This window comes from Bufo gargarizans, chromosome 6 (genome assembly GCF_014858855.1).
Source record: "Bufo gargarizans isolate SCDJY-AF-19 chromosome 6, ASM1485885v1, whole genome shotgun sequence".
NCBI classification, from domain to species: domain Eukaryota; kingdom Metazoa; phylum Chordata; class Amphibia; order Anura; family Bufonidae; genus Bufo; species Bufo gargarizans.
The window spans coordinates 27680643-27706333 of record NC_058085.1 but is presented as its reverse complement, the minus strand read 5'-3'; the positions used below and the strand labels follow the sequence as shown (position 1 = coordinate 27706333).

Genomic DNA, 25691 nt, shown 5'->3' with positions numbered 1-25691 from the left:
TCCAACTCTAGGAAATGTTTTATTTATATGTACAGTACAGACCAAAAGTTTGGACACACCTTCTCATTCAAAGAGTTTTCTTTATTTTCATGACTATGAAAATTGTAGATTCACACTGAAGGCATCAAAACTATGAATTAACACATGTGGAATTATATACATAACAAAAAATTGTGAAACAACTGAAAATATGTCATATTCTAGGTTCTTCAAAATAGCCACCTTTTGCTTTGATTACTGCTTTGCACACTCTTGGCATTCTCTTGATGAGCTTCAAGAGGTAGTCACCTGAAATGGTTTTCACTTCACAGGTGTGCCCTGTCAGGTTTAATAAGTGGGATTTCTTGCCTTATAAATGGGGTTCGGACCATCAGTTGCGTTGTGGAGAAGTCAGGTGGATACACAGCTGATAGTCCTACTGAATAGACTGTTAGAATTTGTATTATGGAAAGAAAAAAGCAGCTAAGTAAAGAAAAACGAGTGGCCATCATTACTTTAAGAAATGAAGGTCAGTCAGTCCGAAAAATTGGAAAAACTTTGAAAGTGTCCCCAAGTGCAGTCACAAAAACCATCAAGCGCTACAAATAAACTGTCTCACATGCGGACCACCCCAGGAAAGGAAGACCAAGAGTCACCTCTGCTGCGGAGGATAAGTTCAACCGAGTCACCAGCCTCAGAAATCGCAGGTTAACAGCAGCTCAGATTAGAGACCAGGGTCAATGCCACACAGAGTTCTAGCAGCAGACACATCTCTAGAACAACTGTTAAGAGGAGACTGTGTGAATCAGGCCTTCATGGTAGAATATCTGCTAGGAAACCACTGCTAAGGACAGGCAACAAGCAGAAGAGACTTGTTTGGGCTAAAGAACACAAGGAATGGACATTAGACCAGTGGAAATCTGTGCTTTGGTCTGATGAGTCCAAATTTGAGATCTTTGGTACCAACCACCGTGTCTTTGTGCGACGCAGAAAAGGTGAACGGATGGACTCTACATGCCTGGTTCCTACTGTGAAGCATGGAGGAGGAGGTGTGATGGTGTGGGGGTGCTTTGCTGGTGACACTGTTGGGGATTTATTCAAAATTGAAGGCATACTGAACCAGCATGGCTACCACAGCATCTTGCAGCGGCATGCTATTCCATCCGGTTTGCGTTTAGTTGGACCATCATTTATTTTTCAACAGGACAATGACCCCAAACACACCTCCAGGCTGTGTAAGGGCTATTTGAGCATGAAGGAGAGTGATGGGGTGCTGCGCCAGATGACCTGGCCTCCACAGTCACCGGACCTAAACCCAATCGAGATGGTTTGGGGTGAGCTGGACCGCAGAGTGAAGGCAAAAGGGCCAACAAGTGCTAAGCATCTCTGGGAACTCCTTCAAGACTGTTGGAAGACCATTTTAGGTGACTACCTCTTGAAGCTCATCAAGAGAATGCCAAGAGTTTGCAAAGCAGTAATCAAAGCAAAAGGTGGCTACTTTGAAGAACCTAGAATATGACATATTTTCAGTTGTTTCACACTTTTTTGTTATGTATATAATTCTACATGTGTTAATTCATAGTTTTGATGCCTTCAGTGTGAATCTACAATTTTCATAGTCATGAAAATAAAGAAAACTCTTTGAATGAGAAGGTGTGTCCAAACTTTTGGTCTGTACTGATTTAAATGTATTTAAATGTATTTAAAATGACTGATTGGGTAAAGGTTGCAGAGAATTTGCTCAAGGTGGGGGCCAACCTGGCCTAGTTATGCCCTTCGGTCTACTATTAGATTGTGATCTTTTTGGCCACCACTGTTTTAGTCAGTTCATTCTTGTATTTTGTGCCATACCTTTATGTGGATTTTTTATACTGAAATGCAATAAAATTTCAATAGAATTATTCAATAATAAAATGTCTTTTGTTCTTGGCAGATGACTGCACCAGGAACTTAGAGAAACATCTGGTATCTTTGGATTTTGAAGAGCATGCCAATATAAAAGATATATCTTCATCTAATCACAGCAACAATGCATCATTTGATTCTTTTAAACAGGTCCGATCTTCTGATTCATCACAGACTGTAAAACAGAATGAAAGTCACAGAAGAGGTGCTAAACATCCAACAACACACATAAATGAGAAGCCATTTTCATGTTCAGAATGTGGTAAAAGTTTCAACCATAAATCACCTCTTGTTATACACGAGAGAACTCACACAGGGGAGAAGCCATTTTCATGTTCAGAATGTGGGAAATGTTTTACCAACAATTCAGCTCTTGTTACACATCAGAGAATTCACAGAGGAGAGAAGCCATTTTCATGCTCAGAATGTAGTAAGCGTTTTACCCAGAAATCATATCTTGTTGTACATCAGAGAGTTCACACAGGGGAGAAGCCATTTTCATGTTCAGAATGTGGGAAATGTTTTAACCAGAAATCAGCTCTTGTTACACATCAAAAAACTCACAGAGAAGAGAGGCCATTTTCATGTTCAGAATGTGGAAAATGTTTTAAGCATAAATCAATTGTTGATAAACATCAAGAAACTCACAGAGAAGAGAGGCCATATTCATGTTCAGAATGTGAAAAATGTTTTAAGCAGAAATTAGCTCTTGTTGTACATCAGAGAAATCACACAGGGGAGAGGCCATTTTCATGTTCAGAATGTGGAAAATGTTTTAAGCAGAAATCAACTCTCTTTTCACATAAAAAAACTCACAGAGAAGAGAGGCCATTTTCATGTTCAGAATGTGGAAAATGTTTTAAGCAGAAATCGGCTCTTGTTGTACATCAGAGAAATCACACTGGGGAGAAGCCATTTTCATGTTCAGAATGTGGGAAATGTTTTAAGAAGAAATTGGCTCTTGTTGTACATCAGAGAAATCACATCGGGGAGAAGCCATTTTCATGCTTAGAATGTGGGAAATGTTTTAACAATAATTCACATCTTGTTGTACATCAGAGAACTCACACAGAAGAGAAGCCATTTTCATGCTCAGAATGTGGGAAATGTTTTAAGTATAAACAAGCTCTTGTTACGCATCAGAGAATTCACACAGGAGAGAAGCCATATTCATGTTCAGAATGCGGTGAATGTTTTAAGCAGCAATCAGCACTTGTTTTCCATCATAGAGTTCACACAGGGGAGAAGCCATTTTCATGCTCAGAATGTGGAAAATGTTTTAAGCAGAAATCAGCTCTTGTTATACATCAGAGAAATCACACCGGTGAGAAGCCATTTTCATGCTCAGAATGTGGAAAATGTTTTAAGCAGAAATCAACTCTTGTTACACATCAAAAAACTCACTGAGAAGACATGCCATTTTCATGCTCAGAATGTGGAAAATGTTTTAATCAGAAATCAGCTCTTGTTACTATAACAAAAAACTCACAGAGAAAAGCCATGCTTAGCCCTTTAGTGACCTCTCTTAAGTATTTAGTGTTTTTATTCTTTTTAGTGAAACATTTAAAATTTTGAAAACAGGGACAGAAATGAAAAAAGGGGAGGGAAATATACCAAGATTTCTGGAATTATACATTGTTTGAATAGTCCATCTATATCATGAAGCAACTGATAAAGATGTGTTTCCAGCAATCAGAATATTAGAAAATATAATAATAGTATGATAAAGAAAAAACATAAAAAGGGGAGGGAAAGGGAAGGTTAAGTTTGAAGAGCACCCAAAGTACCTTTTTAAAGAGGAGATAATGTACTAGGAGGTATGCTGGAATGGTTTGACTATCTCTGAGATTTCAGAGGGGATGAAATGTGTGGTCAGAAAAGGCTTCCATTTTCGGAAGAATTTAGTAGCAGAGCTCTCTTAGTGCCTTTTTGCCTCGATCTGATCATACCTGAACAATGTCTTCAGTTATCAAATCACTGTTGATACATCTGGCATTAAGATGGAGAGCCAGTGGTGTAATACTACTATTTTGGCCACCAGCAATATCGAGTGGAGGAAGAGAGGAACATTTTGAGGGCGAGTAGCTTGGTGTGTTGGAAGGCGAATATAGTGAAACAACAATGTTTGCGGTTTGAGGGGGAGGTTGATCGACCAGTATGTCCTGACATATACTATCAGACTTTCCCAAAATTTTGAGACCTGAGGGCATGACCAAATGCCATGCCAAAAATCTGAGGCCGGCTTTTTACATTTGGAGAAAGCGTAAAGAGCAAGGGTAAATCAGATCCTAGGGAATGATTTATCTGAAAGAAAAGAAGAACTTGAGGTGCTAGTGGAGTAGAAGTGTTAGTTATAGGTATACCACTTGGTACATAGTTACATAGTATATAAGGCCGAAAAAATACATTTGTCCATCCAGTTCGGCCTGTTATCCAGCAAAAAAAAAAAAAAAACACCTGTGAGGTAGAAGCAAATTTTCCCCACTTAAGAGGAAAAAAAATTCCTTCCCGACTCCAATCAGAATAACTCGCAAACCTTTGCGCACCCTTCCAGGATTTTGCTGCTGATCTTATTTGTTCCCATTTGTAGAAAATCTTGGATGGTAAAACTTTTGTGAAGTTGCCGAACGTGGCTCTGTAAAGGTCCAAAAGTGATACTTTTCGCGGAGAGCTTCCCACAATATTATCAATGATGTTTGTGAGTGCTTCTTTAGAGAAGTCACAAACTTTGTGCCTGCAAAATCCTAGCACTTCGATTATATGAAGAAAGTGAGAGTCTGGTAGTTGGTATTTTGCCTTCAGTTCCCGCGGAAAAAACATTTGTTTCTCCTCTAAGTGCATCAGATGTACTGCCCTAACTATCCCTCTGGATTTCCAGTCCTCAGATAATCTTACATGTTTTCCCTGAGGAAACTCAGGATGATTCCAAAGCGGTATATTTTTTTTAGACTGAGTGGGGAAGTCTGAATGCTTTCCTGATGACTTTCCATGCTACCACTGTATCTCTCTTATCAGTACTGAGTTATTGACCTCTGGGGGGAGAGCAGCCAAGTTGGAATGTGGGCAAGACACCAGGCCCCAAGGAACCACTAGGTTTTGTTCCAGATCTTTGTTGGCGATGTGATCTGTGTCATGAAACCAGTCCATTATCTGTCTCATGAGGCAAGCGATGTATCCCTGTACGTTTGGAAACTTCACTCCTCCCTCAGGCTTCCATGGCATCAGTTTTTGTACGGATATCCGTGGACGCTTCCCCGACCATACGAATTTAGTGACAGCTTTATTGAGTGTGTTTACATCTGTATGTTTTAACAGTATTGGGAGAGTTTGAAGAGGATATAGCAATTTGGAGAAACTCATCATTCTGATCAAATGGCATAGTCCTAGAAATGACAAAGGAAGTGTGTGCCATTTCTGTAGTTCCGCCACTATTTTCCCTATGAGTGGCGGATAGTTTAAATTGTACAGTGAGCTAGAAATTTTGCCTATTTTCAGTCTCAGGTATGTTATATGTTGTTTGACTGATGTGGGGGTAATCCCGTTCATCTGCCACAAATGGAGTTTGGATGGTAATTCAAGAATTTCGCTTTTGGTGGAGTTGATGTTATAACCTGAGATAGAGCCAAAATGTTGGAGCAAATCCATCAAGGGGCGCAGATGTTGTTGAGAATTGGACATAAATATTAATAGGTCATTAGCATATAATGCCAATTTGATATCTTCTTGCCAACCCTGATGCCTGAATACAGATCCGACTCCTCCAAAAGTCTGGCTGAAGACTTGATATACAATATTTTTATTGGATATATTGAATTTTTGATCATTTTGTTTCCTATGACTATTTTCATTCCTATCCTTGTATGGTAATACGGAGATGATATGTTTTACTTTGAGGATCTCTAATATTCAGACTGTTCCATGAGCTCCATGGGCGCATTTACAGTTCTACATATACTTCTACAAGTAATGACGATACCTCGGATGGAGAGAGGGGGTAGTGATCCTTTACTGTTTCTATGGATGGTTTTGGACGCTGCCCCTTAATATATTCTGTCAGTGATTGCTTGTTTTGTGCCCATAGTGGTTTCTACCTTGCCAGGCAGGGCTCTTATGACTTGTCACATTTGGGTGCCCCAGTTACAGTGATGTGTAACTGTCCCACCTGCCAAAATATATATTTAAAATATCAAAATATATAAAACAGAGAATAAAATAGAAAAAAAGTCTGCATAGTTTCTCTTTTCGCATGAAACAAAAAAAATAAAAAACTATCAATATGAACAAAACAGGAACCAATTTTAACCATTTACTGTATTTTGGTGTCAATCTGCATATTTAAAGAATAAGGAGCTTGAGTATGAATTAAAAAAGAAAATAAATCTCTGAAAAACATAATATTAAAAAGCCCTATGCGTCATAAAAAAAAGTTGCAAAAATTAGGTAGGCAGCACAATAAGTAAAAATTAAAGGGGTTGTCCGGGGTCAGAGCTGAATCCGAGCATATCCCCTTTTTCACCCAGGCAGCCCCTCGGAGATGAGCACCAGAGCATTTCATGTTTTGTTTTTTGCTTTTTTGTTTACATTTTTACACTGCTAGGAGGAGGCCTCTCAGTTGTTTTACAGGCTAGGGCAGCACTAAAGCCTGCCCATTAGTGCCGGTGACATCACCTGCAAAGCTGCTAGGCAGAAGCCTCCGCCTAGCAGAAACCCTGTAACGTCACCGGATCTGCAGAAAAAGTCTTGTCCTGTGCGATAAATGTCAGATGCTCCCCTCAGAGGGGCTGCCTGGATGAAGTAGGGGATATGTCTGTTCAGCTCTGAACCCAGACAATCTCTATAAGACTGGTCCATTAAATCACCATATGCTCTAAATAAATGTGTATGTCATTAAAGGGGTTTTCTTGATGGCCTATTATCAGGATAGGCCATAACTATCAGATTGGATGATATTGAGGGGTCTGATACCTGGCACTGCAGTAGCGCTGCAACTCTGTGTCCCCCAGACTCCGTCAAAGTGTCTCCATGTGTTGCTGCTCTCCAGAAGGGATGGTAAGATGCACCCGAATGGAAAATAAGTCCATAGAGTCAGGGTCTGCAGTAAATCGGAGTGCTTCTTTACTGGAGAAATTCAGGTGCAAAAAAATACAGGCAAGGAATAGGACTGTCTTCTCCAGTCTCCTTCCTGACAGAAGGGTTTGAGGGTTTGCTAAGGAAAGACCTGAGTAAGCTGTCCATCTGTCTCAGAAGGCTGGTACCCTGACTAAAGGCTGGAGTCCCAGGGTCTGTGGCCGAGTATCCAGTCTCAGCGTCTTTTTCTGGTCACTCATGCAGTCTGGCAGAGTATCCAGTCTCAGCGTCTTTTTCTGGTCACTCATGCAGTCTGGCAGAGTATCCCGTCTCATCGTCTTCCCTAACTGAAGAATACTAGGGGCTCTGATTGCTGTCCTCAATACCCACATAATTAATCCGTTCAGAAGTGAACATGTAAATGAAGAGAAAGTTTTGATTGTTGTTTTACTTTATTTTATTTATGAGTGTTTTACATACAGTATATGCATATGAGTGTTTAAATGATTGAGCAATACTGAAAACAGGCCCATAATAACGAGGAAATGTTTTAAGGGCATTTGAAAGGATGTGACAAGGATCAAGATTATGATTTTGCGTGAGAAGCATACCCACTAGCGCTCGTTGGTTTAGAGACTAAGAAGCTGTAAAGGAGGAGATTGGGGAAAGCAGCATCAAAAAAACTGGGATTTTTATTGTGTAAGGCTACTTTCTCACTAGCGTTTTTGCTGGATCCGGCAGAGTTTAGCAAAAACGCTTCCGTTACTGATAATACAACCTTCTGCATCTGTTATGAACTGATCCGGTTGCGTTATCTTTAACATTGCCAAGATGTATCCGTCATAAACTCCATTGAAAGTCAATGGAGGACGGATCCGTTTTCTATTGTGGCAGATTGTGTCTGAAAGAAAACGGATCTGTCCCCACTAACTTGCATTGGGGGTCATGCCGGATCCGTCTTGTTCCGCATCCCAGGACGCAAAGGAAACCGCAGCATGTTGCGTTTTTCTCTCCGTTATGAGGACTGAACAGAATGCATTTTGGAGCGTTCTGTTCAGTTCAGTTTTGTCCCTATTGACAATGGGGCCAAAACGGAAGCGTTTTTTTCCGGTATTGAGCCCCTATGACGGATATCAATACCGTGAGAACCTATGCGGTAGTGTGAAAGTACCCTTATCCCTAAGCTTTCCTATATTGCAGCGCGGACCCTAACCACTTTTTATACGCTTTGGACTAAGAAGTGGGGACCTACTTCTACAAAGGGACTGCAGCTAATATCAGGAGTCTACTACACAAAACTTTTATATACAAACCAGATTCCAAAAAAGTTGGGACACTATACAAATCGTGAATAAAAACTGAATGCAATGATGTGGAGGTGCCAACTTCTAATATTTTATTCAGAATAGAACATAAATCACGGAACAAAAGTTTAAACTGAGAAAATTTACCATTTTAAGGGAAAAATATGTCGAATCAAAATTTCATGGTGTCAACAAATCCCCAAAAAGTTGGGACAAGGCCATTTTCACCACTGTGTGGCATCTCCCCTTCTTCTTACAACACTCAACAGACGTCTGGGGACCGAGGAAACCAGTTTCTCAAGTTTAGAAATAGGAATGCTCTCCCATTCTTGTCTAATACAGGCCTCTAACTGTTCAATCGTCTTGGGCCTTCTTTGTTGCACCTTCCTCTTTATGATGCGCCAAATGTTCTCTATAGGTGAAAGATCTGGACTGCAGACTGGCCATTTCAGTACCCGGATCCTTCTCCTACGCAGCCATGATGTTGTGATTGATGCAGAATGTGGTCTGGCATTATCTTGTTGAAAAATGCAGGGTCTTCCCTGAAAGAGATGACGTCTGGATGGGAGCATATGTTGTTCTAGAACCTGAATATATTTTTCTGCATTGATGGTGCCTTTCCAGACATGCAAGCTGCCCATGCCACACGCACTCATGCAACCCCATACCATCAGAGATGCGGCTTATGAACTGAGCGTTGATAACAACTTGGGTTGTCCTTGTCCTCTTTGGTCCGGATGACATGGCGTCCCAGATTTCCAAAAAGAACTTTGAATCGTGACTCGTCTGACCACAGAACAGTCTTCCATTTTGTCACACTCCATTTTAAATGATCCCTGGCCCAGTGAAAACGCCTGAGCTTGTGGATCTTGCTTAGAAATGGCTTCTTCTTTGCTCTGTAGAGTTTCAGCTGGCAACGGTGGATGGCACGGTGGATTGTGTTCACTGACAATGGTTTCTGGAAGTATTCCTGAGCCCATTCTGTGATTTCCTTTACAGTAGCATTCCTGTTTGTGGTGCAGTGTCGTTTAAGGGCCCGGAGATCACGGGCATCCAGTATGGTTTTACGGCCTTGACCCTTACGCACAGAGATTGTTCCAGATTTTCTGAATCTTCGGATGATGTTATGCACAGTTGATGATGATAGATGCAAAGTCTTTGCAATTTTTCGCTGGGTAACACCTTTCTGATATTGCTCCACTATCTTTCTGCGCAACATTGTGGGAATTGGTGATCCTCTACCCATCTTGGCTTCTGACAGACACTGCCACTCTGGGAAGCTCTTTTTTTTTACCCAATCATGTTGCCAATTGACCTAATTAGTGTTAATTGGTCTTCCAGCTCTTCGTTATGCTCAAATTTACTTTTTCCAGCCTCTTTTTGGGGATTTGTTGACACCGTGAAAATTTGAATCAACGTATTTTTCCTTTAAAATGATACATTTACTCGGATTAAACGTTTGATCTGTCATCTACGTTCTATTACAAATAAAATATTGACATTTGCCATCTCCACATCATTGCATTCAGTTTTTATTCACGATTTGTTTAGTGTCCCAAATATTTGGGAATCCGGTTTGTATTTGTGAATAAGGTGAAACTCAAAAAATGTGAATATCGTGCAAAAGTTCCTTTATTTCAGTAATGCTGAACCAGTCTGAGAGACAATTTAAAGGCTCAGGAACCCTTTGCAGGTGTTATGGATTAATTAGCTGACTAGAGTGTGACACTTTGAGCCTAGAATATTGTAAATTTGGGGTTTTCATAAGCTGTAAGCCATAATCATCCAAATTATAACAAATAAAGGCTTGCAAATATCTTGCTTTGCATGTAATGAGTCTATCTCATATATTAGTTTCACCTTTTAAATTGCATCACTGAAATAAATTAACTGTTGCACGATATTCTAATTTTTCGAGTTTCACCTGTTTATTTTATTTTTTATATATAATTGTATTTTTATTGAAATACAACATCTCAAGTAAATTGCAACTGAATGCACCATTGTACAAATCAAAGTGAACAGTGCCCTCTCATTACCGCCTTATGGGCCTCCCACAAGGAACACACATCCTCCACCGACCCTTCATTAAGTTCAAAGTAAGATTTAAGATGGTCATGCAGCTCTTCTCGTAGCAGTGGTCTCTTAAGGAGGGTTTCATTAAGACGCCAATGGCATTGGCAGGTATATCCCGAACCAGGATTAATTCCAACCATTACTGGGGCATGATCAGACCAGGTGATTTGACCCATAGTGTCTCCTTTCAGCACACGTAAGGGGGAAATGGTTCCAAAAAAGAAATCAATGCGGGTGTAGGTACCATGTGGAGCAAAGTAGAAGGAGAATGCCCTATCAGTGGGGTGGTTAAGTCGCCATAGGTCATATAAGGAATATTGCCTAATTATTTTGCGGAAGTCCCTAGTTAATCGCTGCTGTGATAAGTTTAAGGGTCTGCATGGTAGGGCCAACCTGTCCATAGAGTCTGAAAAAATAATGTTAAATCTCCTCCCAACAGGATTAATGGGTCAGGATGTCCAAAAGCCTTATGGAACAATCTGCTAAGGAAGTGGATTTGAGATGTGTTCGGGGCATATAGATTACAAAGTATGATTGACTGACCTGCGAGTGTACCTCTCAGAATAATGTAGCTCCCCTGTGGATCTACTATGGTAGAATCTATTATAATAGGACAATGGGCTGAAATGAGGATTGCGACTCCCGCCTTACTACGAGAGTAGGTGACCGAGTATGCAGTGGGATATAAGTGAGTAGCAAAGCAAAATGAGGTATTTTCATCAAAATGGGTATCCTGGAAAAACACTACGTCTGCCTTAAGGGATTTCAACTCCAAAAGCAAAAGGCTTCTCTTGGCGTTGGAGTTGAGACCCTTGACATTTAAGGTTACACACTGCACCATGGTAATGTATGAGGGAGTGTAGTGCAGGAAAGATACAGCTCACCAATATTCACATGTTGTAGGTCTGCATATTCCTGGATAACCTCGGGCCTTGTAGGTCTGCAAGGCTGGATAACCTCGGGCCTAGTGAACTCTCGTCCAGTATTAGGTTCAGGGTTCAGAAGGATGTTGGCCCAAGCATGTGAGGGATCTAAGAAGGAAGATGGAAACAAGAGGGAGGGGTAGACAACACAAGACAAGAAACAAAACTCAAAAACATATAGATAGAAATGAGTGGAGATTCCCAAGGATGTTAATCCCTGCTAGAGGCAGTAACCAGAGCCTCTTCTGGGGTCATGGTGTCAGTGGTCAACCGACAGATGCACTTTACGGAGCACGTACTGACTAATAAGAACTTGGAGGTCACCCAGTGCTCAGGTGGGCCCACACCGTAAAAGTAAAAACTTAATAACAGTAGATTAGTAGCTGGCTAAATAGCTAATATGAATGGCAAAGAAGAACATAGGTATGCCGGATTTACACAACAATAGAAAACTGCTACTCATATGTGTAGTGCAGATATCGAATAAGGGTCGTCTCTCTCTTCTGAGGATTGTGGGATCGGTCTGGTGGTCCATGTTCTGATGGAGATAAGGATGGGCCCCCGTTTGGTTCTCCTCTTATATTCCTTGCTACCTGCAACCAGACCCGAGTTGGTGGAGGAACAATCTCCCAGTCCGTCATTTCTGGTACAGGAAGTCCCAACATCTCACAGAAAGGGTGCAGGTCCGGGAAGGAGCGAAGGGTTGCTGTCTTTCCCTGTTGGTGCGTGACAAGGCAAATGGAAATCCTCTGCAGTATGGTATCTGACGGTCTCGGAGCAGTGTGAGGAGAGGATGTAATTGTCTCCATTTTTTGCAGGGAAGCCAGGAAAATTCAGGAAAAATCTGCACGAGGGCACCTGTAAATTCAAATTTGCGTAGGGTCCGGGCCTCCGCCATGATGGACTCTTTAAGGGTGTAGTCATGGACACAGCAAATTACATCCCTGGGGCGAGCAGCGGTACCCTTGGGTTTGAGTGCTCTTTAGGCTCTGTCCAATTTAATCTTGTGCGAGGGCGGCTCTGCCAGAATCATATTAAAATTTGCTTCCAAGGTGACAAAGAGGTCTTCATCTCCAGTTGCCTCCGGTAGACCCCGGATCCTGATTTTATTTCTACAACCCCTATTGTCAAGGTCCTCCAGGTGCCGACCCATCTCACTGAGAGACGCCGTTTGGGCTTTAACAGACTTGTGTAGGGTGGAAATATATTGTCTGGTGTCATCATGTGCATTTTCACGGTCGGCAATATGCTTAATATCGTTGCGGACAGCTGAAATTTCTGCCCTACAGGCCCCTTTAACTTCAGATATGAGCAGCCTAAAGTCCTCTTTTGTAGGAATTGGCTGAGGTATGAGTCCCATGGGTGTGGTGGGTCAGGAGCAGCAGAGGAGGATATTGCAGCCAGCGGGTGACGACTGGGTGAGCTAGCCCATGTATCTGTATAGAGTGTGGGGCTGCTGCACTTAGTGACAAGGGCAGGTGTGATACCCTCCAGGGAGGCAGGCCTGGGATCTCCAGAAGGGTCCATATGTGGTCTTCCAGGGGAGCATGAAGGGGCTGGGGTCTGTAGTATGGGTAAGGGAACAGTACCTTCCCTTACTGCAGGGGGGATCTCTAAGCCGGTTCTCTGGTATACAGGGTCCCTGAGCGGCTGGGCCACCTCAGTGATGGTGGGTGGTTGATTTGTTCCCTCCCTTGTGATCTCCTGTGCTCCCTGTTGAGCAGCGCATCTTGCAGGGACGGCCGTCCTGGGAGCCCTTGTCAGCCACTCTTCCAGTGTCTGGGGCAGTGAGGAGGATCGGGTTGGAGGAGAGGACCTGCGACGTGCGGTACAATTCCCCCATATGTCCGTTTGTGCGGGTGTCACTAGCCAAGTAGCGGAGGTGCAGGCAGGAGCCGAGCGCTTAGGCAGCCATCTCAGTTGGTGTCCGGACGCACCCCTCCGCCTATACATTCTAATACTGTATGGAGATTAATCTCCGTACAGTATTGTTCCGAAGTTTTGAACAAAGCGACTTTGATTGAAGTATCTGAAACTCGCTTCGCTCAGTAGTAATTTCTTCATTTAGAAGCCAATGGCTCCTAGGTAATTTTTTTTTACCTGGAGCACTTTTTGAACAAAGTAAACACAGTTTTCAAAATGAATCATTTGTGAAATAAATGTAATTTTCACCTGTTGTAAGAAATTTACCTGTCCGGGCTCCAGCGGGGTGACAGCATCCTTAGTAAAAGGATGCAATGCTCTGTTTCTCCCGCAGCAGGCGTGTGCTGGGGGAGATTAACGGTGGGCTGATTGCTCAGCTGCTCTATTACTGAGTACTAATGTAGTGCTGAGTCAATGGACCTATTAGGTTCTGATCCTGGGACTCAGTGCTCTATTTAAATACCTTCCTGGCCATATATCAGTGCCAGTGACAGTCTTTGACTCACTAGCTGTGTTCCTGGTTCTTGTTCCTGTGCTTATTTGGATTGTTCATGCTTCTCGTCGCTGCTTATCTTCCGACCTCTCTCTTTTACTTGTTTGGTACTGTTTAGTCCATCTGGTTCTGATCTCGGGTTATCTTCTGATTACTCTTTGCTTCTCGTTTGATACTGCATAGACTGACTAGTACTGACCCATTTACGGACTTTCCTGTATTGTGTTTGTCGGTCTTTGTTTGTCAGTCTGTCTCTGCACTTATATAGCGTAGGGACTGTCAACCAGTTGCCGTCTAGCTATCTAGGGCTTGTACTGCAAGTAGGTAGGGAAAGCAGACTGCTTACAAGACTTATCTTGGGGATAGGCAATTAATATCAAAATCCCAGAGAACCCGTTTATTCCTGTAAAAAAAAATTGGATCAAAATACTCATGACGCAATGACATGTTTGTTAATAGTACCCCTTTACATCGCAATAGAGTTGTAAGCCATTGGAATGCCTCATTTCAGGCTATTTGAGTTTATCCACGTGCATGAGTTCTGGTGCTGGTGAAGAAGGAGGATTCAGAGGTTTCTGAAAAGAAGGTGCCAAATGAAGAAGTCTTCTCTCATGGCCTTCTTCCTTCGCACTTTCCTGGAACTCAAGATTAATACAGGTAACGAGAGAAAGTGAACCCTCTGTCACTGCAATTTAGGAAATGTCCCAAACTAGGGGTGCAAACCTGTCTTGTCTGTGCCATTCAAATTGGTTAATTGTCCTCCCCTGGGACAACGAAAGTTGGCCTGCCTAAGAATCAAAGACTGGATTCTCTGCCACGTATAGCCTGTGGAACTCTTTTATTAACTGTATCATGGGGGCTCTACTCCTCCTCCCCCTACACACTAATTTCAATAGCTGCCCTAGCAGAAAGCCATTGTGTGCTGGGCTGTGGATAAGGTACTTAAGCTGTACCTTGTCTGCCAGTAAGTAGCTTAGGGAGTCAGGGAGAATCAGAAATCAATCAAGCTTGTATTCTATTGCCAGGGAGAGTGAAGGGAAAGGCTAACATTTACAAAGAAATGTGTTTGTTGTGTAGAATAGAGAGAAGCAGGGAAGCTGGCAGACAGGGAGAGAGAAGACCTGTGGGTGACTGTGCCTGCTATCAGAAGTCCAGGTCAAAAGCAGCTACCTGCAAGCAAATATTTTCAATTCCCCCCATTTTGACAAGAGCTCTTTTTTTTGGCGGGGTTCAATTTATTATGCAGCATATATACTGTACGTGATTACTGCATCAATCTACCTGTGTGCATTACAGTGAAATTTAGTGATAAACCACAATCGTCTGTTTGCATAGTTAACTCACAAAAACTTAGGGATATTTGGCTTATGGGTGAAATTTCAGGATGAACCTAAAATGCACTCTATCCTTTATAGGTGAACTTAATGTGACCTTCTCTAAACTTTTGAATGCATATGTCCAACTATTCATTGTTTCAGTATTTTTGCACAACTTGCTGTTCTGTAACAGACAGAAGTGGCCGCTGAGCCTAGAGTGTCACAGAGTGTCATCAGCAGGTTGCAGCAGAGATAGAGAGAGACTGGAAGAGTCACAGAAAGGCAGAGAAGTGGACGTCCTTTGGCTACATCCTACACTAATGACCAGAGCAATTCCCTGCGGAACCAGATGATGAATGACACACAACCCCAGGCACATTTAAGGGAGGTGAGAGGCACTCAAGTGTCATGTCAGACCATTTAAAACCATTTACATCAGTGTGGTTTGCGTGCTAAACGACCTGCAAGGGTACCTGACCACAGGCGTCATCATCTTGCTTGGACCAGGAAGCATCTTCGCTGGACGAGGGACCAGTGGGCCTCAGTGCCGTTCACTGATGAAAGTCGATTCACGCTGAGCAGAAATTATGGCCGCCAACTATGTTGGAGAGCACTATGAATCAGAAAATCTTTGCATTTGATGGTGGTGGTGTTACAGTGAGGTCAGGTGTGTTTAACCAATACAGAACTGCCCTACACTTTGTGAATAGTACAGTGACAAGCCCATACTACTTGAATAACATAATTAATCCAGTCATCGTGCCTCTGCATGAACAGCACAGGCCTAATTTCATCTTCATGGATGACAATTTACTAGCTCATCGAGATCACATTATTAGGGAACAGCTGCTGGAGACTGGGGGACCTCAAATTGAGTGGTCTGCACTTTTTCCTGACCTGAATCCCATTGAAAACCTATGGGATCAGTTGAGTCGCCATGTAGAGTCTCGTAACTCTGTACCCCAGAACGTCAATGACCTGAGGGCTGCCCTTCAAGAAGAGTGGGATGCCATGCCTCAGCAGTAGTGTTGATCGAGCACCAAAGTGCTCAGGTGCTCTGGTTGACGAATACATCAGTATGCTCGTGTGCTCTACCGAGCACCCGAGCACAATGGAAGTGAGTTAATGGGAGAACCCCAGGCACCCCCTGCTCTGAGGAGAAGAGGGTGTCTGGTTCACAAAAAAATGATGGAAACCCCTTAAAAATGGTTTGGAAACATCATTAAGAGGATAGCTGGATGCGTCTTGGACTCAATGTTCCACAATGGAAGCGCTCATCTCCCTGTGCCCCGCTGCTGCCGCCCCCCCCCCCCCTCTTTTGAGCAGCTCGGGGGGGGGGGCAATTGCCGTTGCCCCCCCCCTGCATCTGCCAGTGCTTGGACTCCTATTATCTACTACATACAATAGACAACCACACAAAGGCTATATGCCAAAAGCCACATATGTGCAAGTCATCAATCTATCCATGAGACAGATAACAGGCTTAGTCAGCATACCTTACAATGGCAGCCTTGTACACTATGAGACATTCCAAACCAGCTCTCATCTGACTGAAAGCCAGTAAGCCTCAAAGTTACTTCAGATCTGTTGGATGGCTTGGGTGGATCTGCCCACCTAGATCAATATCATTAGGGAGACAAAAAGTTTTCTGATTGTCCTAGCATAATATTCAATAACCTTTCTATACAGTTTTGTCATGCAAAAACTCATTTACATAAACATGGGCATATGAAAAAGACATGCAAATGAGCAGAATCTGCCTTGTTTTTCCGCTGAAAAACCATTTGCATGGAAAATTTGCGATCTACACTACTTATGAACAGTGCCATCTATTGGTTTCATAGTCTTATGACAAGAGTAATAGTCTTTTCCATATGCCCATGCTTATAGTTTTGTCATAAGACTATAAAACCAATAGATGGCGCTGTTCATGAGTCATTACAAGCAGGGCAATAGTTCTCAGATACACCCTAGCAAGCTTATATTACTGCAGATAAAGTGCTAGAATATGTGTGAATGATAGCAGCAATCCGATATACACCTCAGTGTTAGCGCAGGCTATTATAAGCTGAGTGCTACACGGTGTGTGGACTCTGTTGAGCAGTGTGCCCCACTTACTAGCACCCCAACAACATGAACAACGCCATCTATTGGCTTCATAGTCTAATGACAACAGTAATAGTCTTGTCATAAGACTATGAAACCGATAGATGGCTCTGTTCATGAGTAGTGTAGATCGTGAATTTTCCATGCAAATGTTTTTTCAGCTGAAAAACAAGGCAGATTCTGCTCATTTGCATGTATGGGAAATATACGTGTCACAGAAGGTGAGGGAAGGGAAGCAAACCAAACACAACAAAATTAAACAAAATAGCAGGCTAGGCCTCACTGCTAGGGAACAGGGAAAGGTCACCTACTGACAATCCCTGGCACATTAGGTGGGGGGGGGGCTCTTGTTACTGGCACATGATGGGGGATGCTTATTACTGGCACATGATGGGGGAGTGCTTATTACTGGCACATGATGGTGGGCTCTTATTACTGGCACATGATGGGGGGCTCTTATTATTGGCAAATGATGGGGGGGGGGTTCTTCTTACTGGCACATTATTGGTGGGCACTATAGGGGTTTCTACTGAGGCCACAAAGAAGGGATATTTTATGTGGGGGCTCTGTAGAGTAGCATTTTATACTAGGACACATTATGGTAGGTACTATGGGGAAGGGGAAGAGGAGTACTATGGGGTCCTCTACGGGGGGCACTAGGAAGGGTTATTTTATACTTGCAGATTATGGGGGACACTGAGGGCATTTACTGTATAGGGGCATTTTATACTGGTATATTATGTGGGCACCAGGAGGAAAGGGGGAGAGGAGCACTATGGGGCATTTACTGTGGGCACTATATAGGGGTATTTTATACTGGCACATTATGGAGGCACTATGAACATATTAGCTCAACAGGGGGCATTGCAAGGGGATATTTTTTGCACTGTCACATTATAAGCATTTTTTTTTTCCAGTGGGGGGGGGGGCATTATGGTGGGCTTTATTACTTCCCCATGGTATGAGCTCCCTAGTAGCAGCACCAGCCTCTCTCTGCTCTGCCCCTTCTCCAAATCCTTATTATGAAATCTTTCTCATTAGGATAAAACACATTAGCTCTACCGAGCTCCCCCAGCCAAAGTGTTGAAGTGGTGTCCGAGATCCCCAAGGGCCAAGCCAAGTAATTGTAATTTTCATGTGAAATATGTTTATTATAAACATATAGCATTCACTGTGCCTCACAATATACAGTATACCTCTACACTGTGTAGTCTGTTCTATAAGCACTATTGTTTTGTGGCGGTGGACAGAAAATTATCTGGAAGTGCCCCTCCCGAGACCAGGCTCTGGATCCGCCACTGAGTCCAAGACGCATCCAGCCATCCTCTTAATGCTGTTTTCAAACCATTTTGATGGGGTTTCCATCAATTTCTAACCTTTTTTTGTGAACCAGACACCCTCTCTTCTTCAGAGCAGGGGGTGCCTAGTTTCATGCTCGGGTCTCCCATTGACTTTCATTGTATTAAATTGTACTCGAGCACCCGCAGTATTCGGCCGAGCACTCAGATGTGCCGAGCGTAGCGATGCTCGAGCCAAAGAGCAGTTCAGCCAAGCATGGTCGCTCAACACTACTCAGCAGACAATAAGTCGACTTGTAAACAGCATGAAAGGTCCTTGTCACGCTTTAATTGATGCTCAAGGCCACATGACAAGTTATTGAGACATTTAGTAGATAACAGGTCGGCACTACCTTTTCAAAGTTCGCGGTGCACGTGTCAGAGGAATGGCATCCAATCAAACAATGTAGTAAGAAGACCGGCACTTCGCAGGATTTTCAATCAGGAATGCGATTTATTGGTCACATATTATTATTCCATAGTGACGCGTTCTAATGTGCTTTCATCAGACTACAAACATCTCACTTACAGACTTTAAATAGACAAAGGAAATACAGGGGAAATGACGTCATCAGTAAAGCTACTCCCCCTCATTGACGAAAGTAGCCATATCATCGAAATTTTAGAAATTTTATAATGGGATATAATCCGATACATAAAGTAATCAATCCCGCTGGAGAAAAAAAGAAAAATACATTTGTAAACTTTATATGAGCAGGATACCTCATAGGAAGCAAGACACATTGTATTCATGATTGAGGCCCCTGGGCTCCATCGTTTGTAAACGATGGATCCAGTAGACCTCTCTTTTTAGTAACTGTTTATTTCTATCGCCCCCACGACAGGGTAACGACACTCCCTCAATAATCTGATACCTTAACTGTGAAATATTGTGTTTGTTTTCATGAAAATGAAAGGGTTTTGGAAGCAATAAATTTCCTTTTCTGATAGTAGATTTGTGCTTACTCAATCTGTCCTTCATTCTCATAGAGGTTTCCCCCACATATAATAATCCACATGGACACTTAAGAATGTAAATCACAAATCTACTATCACATGTGAATGTGCCCCCTATCAAAATTCTTTCACCTGAATGGGGATGCGAAAAACATGGACCCTTGATAACACTTGAACAATTCACACAGTTAAGACAGGGAAACGTGCCCTGTCTAGGAGCAGACAAGGTACTCTGTCCTCTCTCTATTTTATTACTCCCCACATCAGCCCAAACTATTTTATCTCTAATGTTGTCTGCACGTTTATAACATATCATAGGTGGTCTCTGAAACTCACCTATCTGTGGGTAAGACTTAGATAGTATATGCCAATGTTGATTAACAATGGTCCTCAAACGTTGGGACCATGGGTGATACTTAATCACTAGAGGGATCCTTGTCTCTTTCTTATTTCTATCCACCTGTGTGTTCTCAACTTTGTCTCGCTGTGTCCTCAATAACTCGAGGGGGTAGCCTCTCTCTCTAAATTTATGAGTCATGTCATCTAGTCTTTTTCGACACGTCTTTATTACTGACAATGCGTTTCACTCTCTGATATTGAGAATACGCAATTGATTCTTTAATAGATGCTGGATGACTGCTAGAGAAGGCCAATAGACTGTATCTATCAGTAGTCTTAATAAACAAATCTGTCTGTACCTTACCATCCTTTCCCTTGATCACCCACGTGTCTAAAAAGGAAATCCTGTCCAGGTCTTGATGTATTGTAAATTTCAGCTCATCCCAGATGGAATTTAAATACGTAGTAAATTCCATGAGGGATCGAACGTCGCCTCGCCATACGCAGAAAATATCATCGATAAAACGACGCCAAAATATACAATGTTGTTGATATAATGGATTAGAGTAAACAAACTGGCTCTCAAAATACGCCATATATACGAATTCGCGTATGGCGGTGCGACGTTCCATCCCCTCGCAGTCCCACGGCACTGCCGATAAAAGGAATCTTGAAACATTATTTTGCTCCAATATTATCCTCAAAAGTTTCAGAAAAAAATCTCTCTTTTCTTCTTTATATGTACTTGTGTCTAGGAGACCCGCGACTGCATTAATTCCCTTCTCATGTATAATTGATGTATAAAGACTGCACACGTCAAGAGTGACGAATATGCAGTCTTCATCCACCTGAAGTGAGCCGATTTCTGACAGAAAGTGGCCGCTGTCGCGAATATAGGACGGTGCATGCTGGGTTAAAGGTGTTAATACCTTCTCAAGGAGAATAGCAGGACATGAGAGAATGGAGTCAGTGGACGCCACAATGGGGCGACCAGGAGGATTAATAAGTGACTTATGCACTTTAGGCAAAGTATAAAACACCGGAGTAATCGGGTGTTGATTAATGAGGAAGTCCCCCAATTTGGCATCCACTACTCCATTCTCTTTAGCATCGTCCACCACCTTCTGTAAGATGTCTTTAATACGAAAAACTGGATCACTATGTAATATTTGGTAGGTACTACGGTCCTGTTATTGCTGCAGGATTTCAGTGACATAATATTCTTTATCTAGAATAACAGTGCCCCCCCCCCTCCCCCCTTATCAGCAGGTTTAAATATTAAGGATTTTTCCTTTAACAAGTGATCAAGGGCATGTTTCTCCTCCACTGGTAAATTATGTTGTATATGTAATTTTCCTTGTTTACACTGTTGCAATAATGTGTCCACATCACGCTTTACTAAATTAACAAAAGTCTGTGTTTTCGGTAGTATATAATTATTCCTTATTCTCAGGTTAAACTGTTTAACAGTCAACATACTGGTAGTAGAAGGATCATCCACCTGATCCACATTCAAATGAGAGGCAGCTTCATTACCACCAAACTGAGCTTTTAAACGTAAATTACGGAAAAAGCGATGCAAGTCCGTGTTCAAGGTGAACGTATCGAAGCTACCGGTCGGGCTAAAGGATAAAACCTTTTTTAATAAATTCATCTGGGCAGGACTGAGGCGCTTAGATGACAAATTCAATACTAAGTTTTGTCCCGTACCTGTGACCGCGTTTTCCTCGGAGCGTCTGCCTCGCCGATGATGGCGGCCGGCTCGCCTGGTATTTGCTTTGGTCTTCTTGTACGGCGTTTGCCTAAAAAAGGCCCCCCGAGAACCATTTGAAGCCTCGCTGCCAGAGCCAGATGATACTGAACCGGTTTGGCGGTATCTTGGACGTGACGTGGGAGTTGCAGTACCGGAAGCGTCCTGCCATCTGTAAACCCGATGTGACATATAATTCTCTGTATCCCTGAGGTATTTGGATCTTTTGGTTTGCTCGATTTTGCTCCCTTATTCGGTACATTGTTTCTCCAGATTTTCGTGAAGAATCGTATATTCTTCGGATTTCAAGTTGTCTCTCATTAGTTCTTTCGCCGCTGCAATATTCGCATTACATTCATTTATCAGTGATGGGATCGAACGTCACACCGCCATACGCAAATACGTATATGGCGTATTTTGAGAGCCAGTTTGTTTACTCTAATCCATTATATCAACAACATTGTATATTTTGCCGTCGTTTTATCAATGATATTTTCTGCGTATGGCGAGGCGACGGTCGATCCCTCACGGAATTTACTACGTATTTAAATTCCATCTGGGATGAACCAGTGTCACTTTATGTGGTGATAACTTTAAAACGCTTTGACTTATCCAGGCCATTCTGAGATTGTTTTTTCATCACAAATTTTACTTCATGACACTGGTAAAATGGATTTTAAAAAATTCATTTTTATTTATAAAAAAAATACAAAATTTACCAAAAATTTTGAAAAATTAGCAAATTTTTTAGTTTAAATTTCTCTACTTCTATAATACATAGTAATACCTCCAAAAATAGTTATTACTTGACATTCCCAAGCAGAACCCTTGTAGCACTCACATTCCCCATATGTCTACTTCATGTTTGGATCATTTTGGGAATGATATTTTATTTTTTGTGGCTGTTACAAGACGTAGAATTTTAGAAGTAAATCTTGAAATTTCTCAGAAATTTTCAAAAACCAACTTTTTAAAGGACCAGTTCAGGTCTGAAGTCACTTTGTGAAGCTTACATGATAGAAATCACACAAAAATGACCCCATTCTAGAAACTACACCCCTCAAGGTATTCAAAACTGATTTTACAAACTTTGTTAACCCTTTAGGTGTTCCACAAGAATTAATGGAAAATAGAGATACAATTTCTAAATTTCACTTATTTGGCATATTTTCCATTTTAATATTTTTTTTCCAGTTGAAAAGTTTTTGGGGCGATTGTCTCAAGTAGGGGCTCATTCTTTGCGGGATGAGGTGACGGTTAGATTGGTACTATTGGTGGGCGTACGCCTTTTTGATCGCTTGCTGTTGTACTTTTTGTGATGTAAGGTGACAATTATTTTTTTTATTTAGAATACAGTGTTCCTCTCAGGGGTTAGGTCATGTGATATGTTTATAGAGCTGGTCGATACAGACGCAACGATACCTAATATGTCTATATGTCTTTTCCCTATTTTTTTACTATTTTTTTTAACTTTATTTTTGGAAAAGGATGCTTTTTCTTTTCTTTTTGGGCTCTTTCACACTTGCGTTAGCCGGATCCGATGTGTAGTCCATTTGCCGGAATTACACACCGGATCCGGAAAAACGCGTGAGAACGCATCATTTTTTCATTCCGGATGCGTCTTTCCGGCTTTTTTCCGGAGATACGGATCCGGAAATCCTGAATGCAACGTTTGCTTTTTTTTCCGGATCCGTCGCCCGGATCCGTCGAAACAGCGGATCCGTCGTGTATTTTTGAGCGGATCCGGTATGTAAAATAATTTCTTATCAGAAACTAATCTCATCACTAAAAATTAAATCAGAAACTAATCTTATCACTAAATTTATAGTTGTACAACTAATAAAATATGCAAATATTTTGGTCTATAAAAGTAAACCTAAGGGACTAGCTCAGATTCTGCTTAGGATTGTCGCCAGGATGATGCCTGAACAAGAGTTTGCTTTCAAAGCCCTGATCTTGGCTTCAAGATGGAGGAAACAAGAGCGAGATAGACGTCGGCGTCGTCTTCGTCGGTATTGGGTTCATCCAATATCATCAGCACGGATTACCGAAGGAGCATTTGAAGTCCTGTACCCGGAATTGCGTCATTATCCAGAAAAATGTAATAACTTTTTTCGCATGAATATGGCTACCTTTGATGAGCTCCTAGACCGAGTATCACCGAGACTGGCCAGAATGGATACGTATTTCCGCAGGAGTGTGTCACCTACAGAACGACTCATATTGACCATCCGGTAAGATAATGACATATAGATATATTAATTTTAATTATTTATATGTGTTGTTTAGTATTTATATTTCATTTACAATTTTTTTTAGAAGATTTTTATAGCAGCTATACTAATCTGTCCGTATTTAATATAAATATTACAGGCGGTAAATATATATTGATGCTTTCAAGTATAGAAAAATTTTACTCATAACGATATTTATGATAATTATAGTGATTCAGGCCATATCAAATTTGACAAATCCATAATATAAAATTTTTATGTATTTCAAATTACTAATCTAATTTTTTATTTTTTCTTCAGCTTTCTGGCTACAGGTGACAGTTTCACCTCGCTACACTACCATTTCCGGCTTGGGATTTCAACAATTGTAAAATAAACGTGTCAAGTTTTATGGGAGGAACTGCATGAGGAGTTCATACCTACTCCCAATCAGCAGAGATGGCTACAAATTGAAAATAAAATTTATGAGGTGTGTCAATTTACGCATTGTGTCGACGCAGTGGACGGAAAACATATTTTTTAATTATAAAAAATATTTTTCAATTGTTTTAATGGCCATCGCTGATGCTGAGTACCGGTTTGTGGCAGTTGATATTGGTGCATATGGCCGCACCAATGATTCAATGATTTTAAAAAACTCTTTCATGGGACGGAGCGTGTACAATCGGCAATTTGACTTTCCACCTCCTGAACCTATGCCTGGAACCGACAGTCCACCACTGCCATACGTCTTGGTGGGTGATGAAGCTTTCCAAATGTCTGGAAACCTGATTAAACCCTACTCCAGCCGTGGTTTGGATGCCACAAAACGCATTTTCAATTATCGGTTAACAAGGGCACGAAGAATGGTCGAGTGCACCTTTGGGATCCTTGTCTCTAAATGGAGAGTTTTTGCTAAACCGATTCAGTTGAAGATTGAAACTGTAGACGAAGTGGTAAAGTGTGGGGTAGTTCTTCACAATTTCATACGGACTAAAGAACCTGCCATTGAGCGAATAATCGAGGACAGCGAAATGACTAGTATTGCAACTTTTGGACCACGTGGTACTGTGGCGGTGTCCGCCATGCGCGATTCATTTGCTGCCTACTTTAGCTCAGATGCTGGACGTTTACAGTGACAGGACCAGAATGTATAAAATTGAAATTTTTTACTGTTGCTGTTTTTTTTTTCAAAAAATTGTTTATTAATAAAGTTTAATAACTTTTTCAAATATAGTAGTATGGTGTTTCTTTTTAAATAATTTATATTATTTTTACAAAAAATCACGCATGAGTAGCCACTATCATTGGCTGGCTCCCCAAGCGGTGGGAGAACATGTCAGGCCTTTATCCACCACACCCTCTCCCACCGCCTGTAGAGCGACAGTTCCAGTGTCGCTCCACAAGCGGTGGGAGAGCATGTCAGGCCTTTATTTTTAGTTAAGTAAAAAAAAACACAAGGACACATAAAAACTTTTAACAGAATTTTACTGAAATTTATAAAAATAAAAATATATATAAATAAAACAATATTAATATAAAATTTAAAACAACAAAAATTACAAATCCTGGTATTGAGGATTTGGAGGTGGAGGTTGGGGGGTGGAAGGCAGTGCTTGGCTTGATCCCTCTCCACCTTCGTATGTTCTGGTGGACACTGAAATGTGTGATGTGGGAGGAGAGACAGCGGGAGTATGCAAACGGGATGGGGGATTGGGTGAAGGAGTTGCCCGAGCCAGCGAAGAAGGAGTGGTGAAAGTTGATTGTTGAAAATAGTTAGGAGGAGAGAGAGAGAACAGTGGTGAAAAGGCTAGGGGGTTGTAGAATGGGGAGTTGGTTAAGGTGGACGGGTTGGAGTTTGCGGAGGTTGGAAGGGGTGAGGAGGTTGGAAGTGGTGAGGAGGTTGTGGTGGGGGATAGGAATGGGAGGTGGGATAGGTTGGTGGTTGGGGGACGGAAGTTGTGCGGTGTCTCAAATCCCACACCACATCCTCCACCCTACGT

The 25691-nt window shown here is 41.9% G+C and overlaps 1 protein-coding gene across 1 annotated transcript in view; it reads left to right on the top strand.

Moving 5' to 3' along the window:
• The window catches only part of LOC122942508 (zinc finger protein 585A-like), a gene marked incomplete at its 5' end in the record, with an annotated part of 134505 nt that overhangs the window by 11013 nt on the left and 97801 nt on the right, over positions 1 to 25691 (top strand). Inside the window, one exon of the mRNA XM_044300172.1 lies at positions 1913 to 3208. Coding sequence (XP_044156107.1) covers positions 1913 to 3208 — 1296 coding nt within the window. The remainder of the gene's footprint in view (positions 1 to 1912; positions 3209 to 25691) is intronic.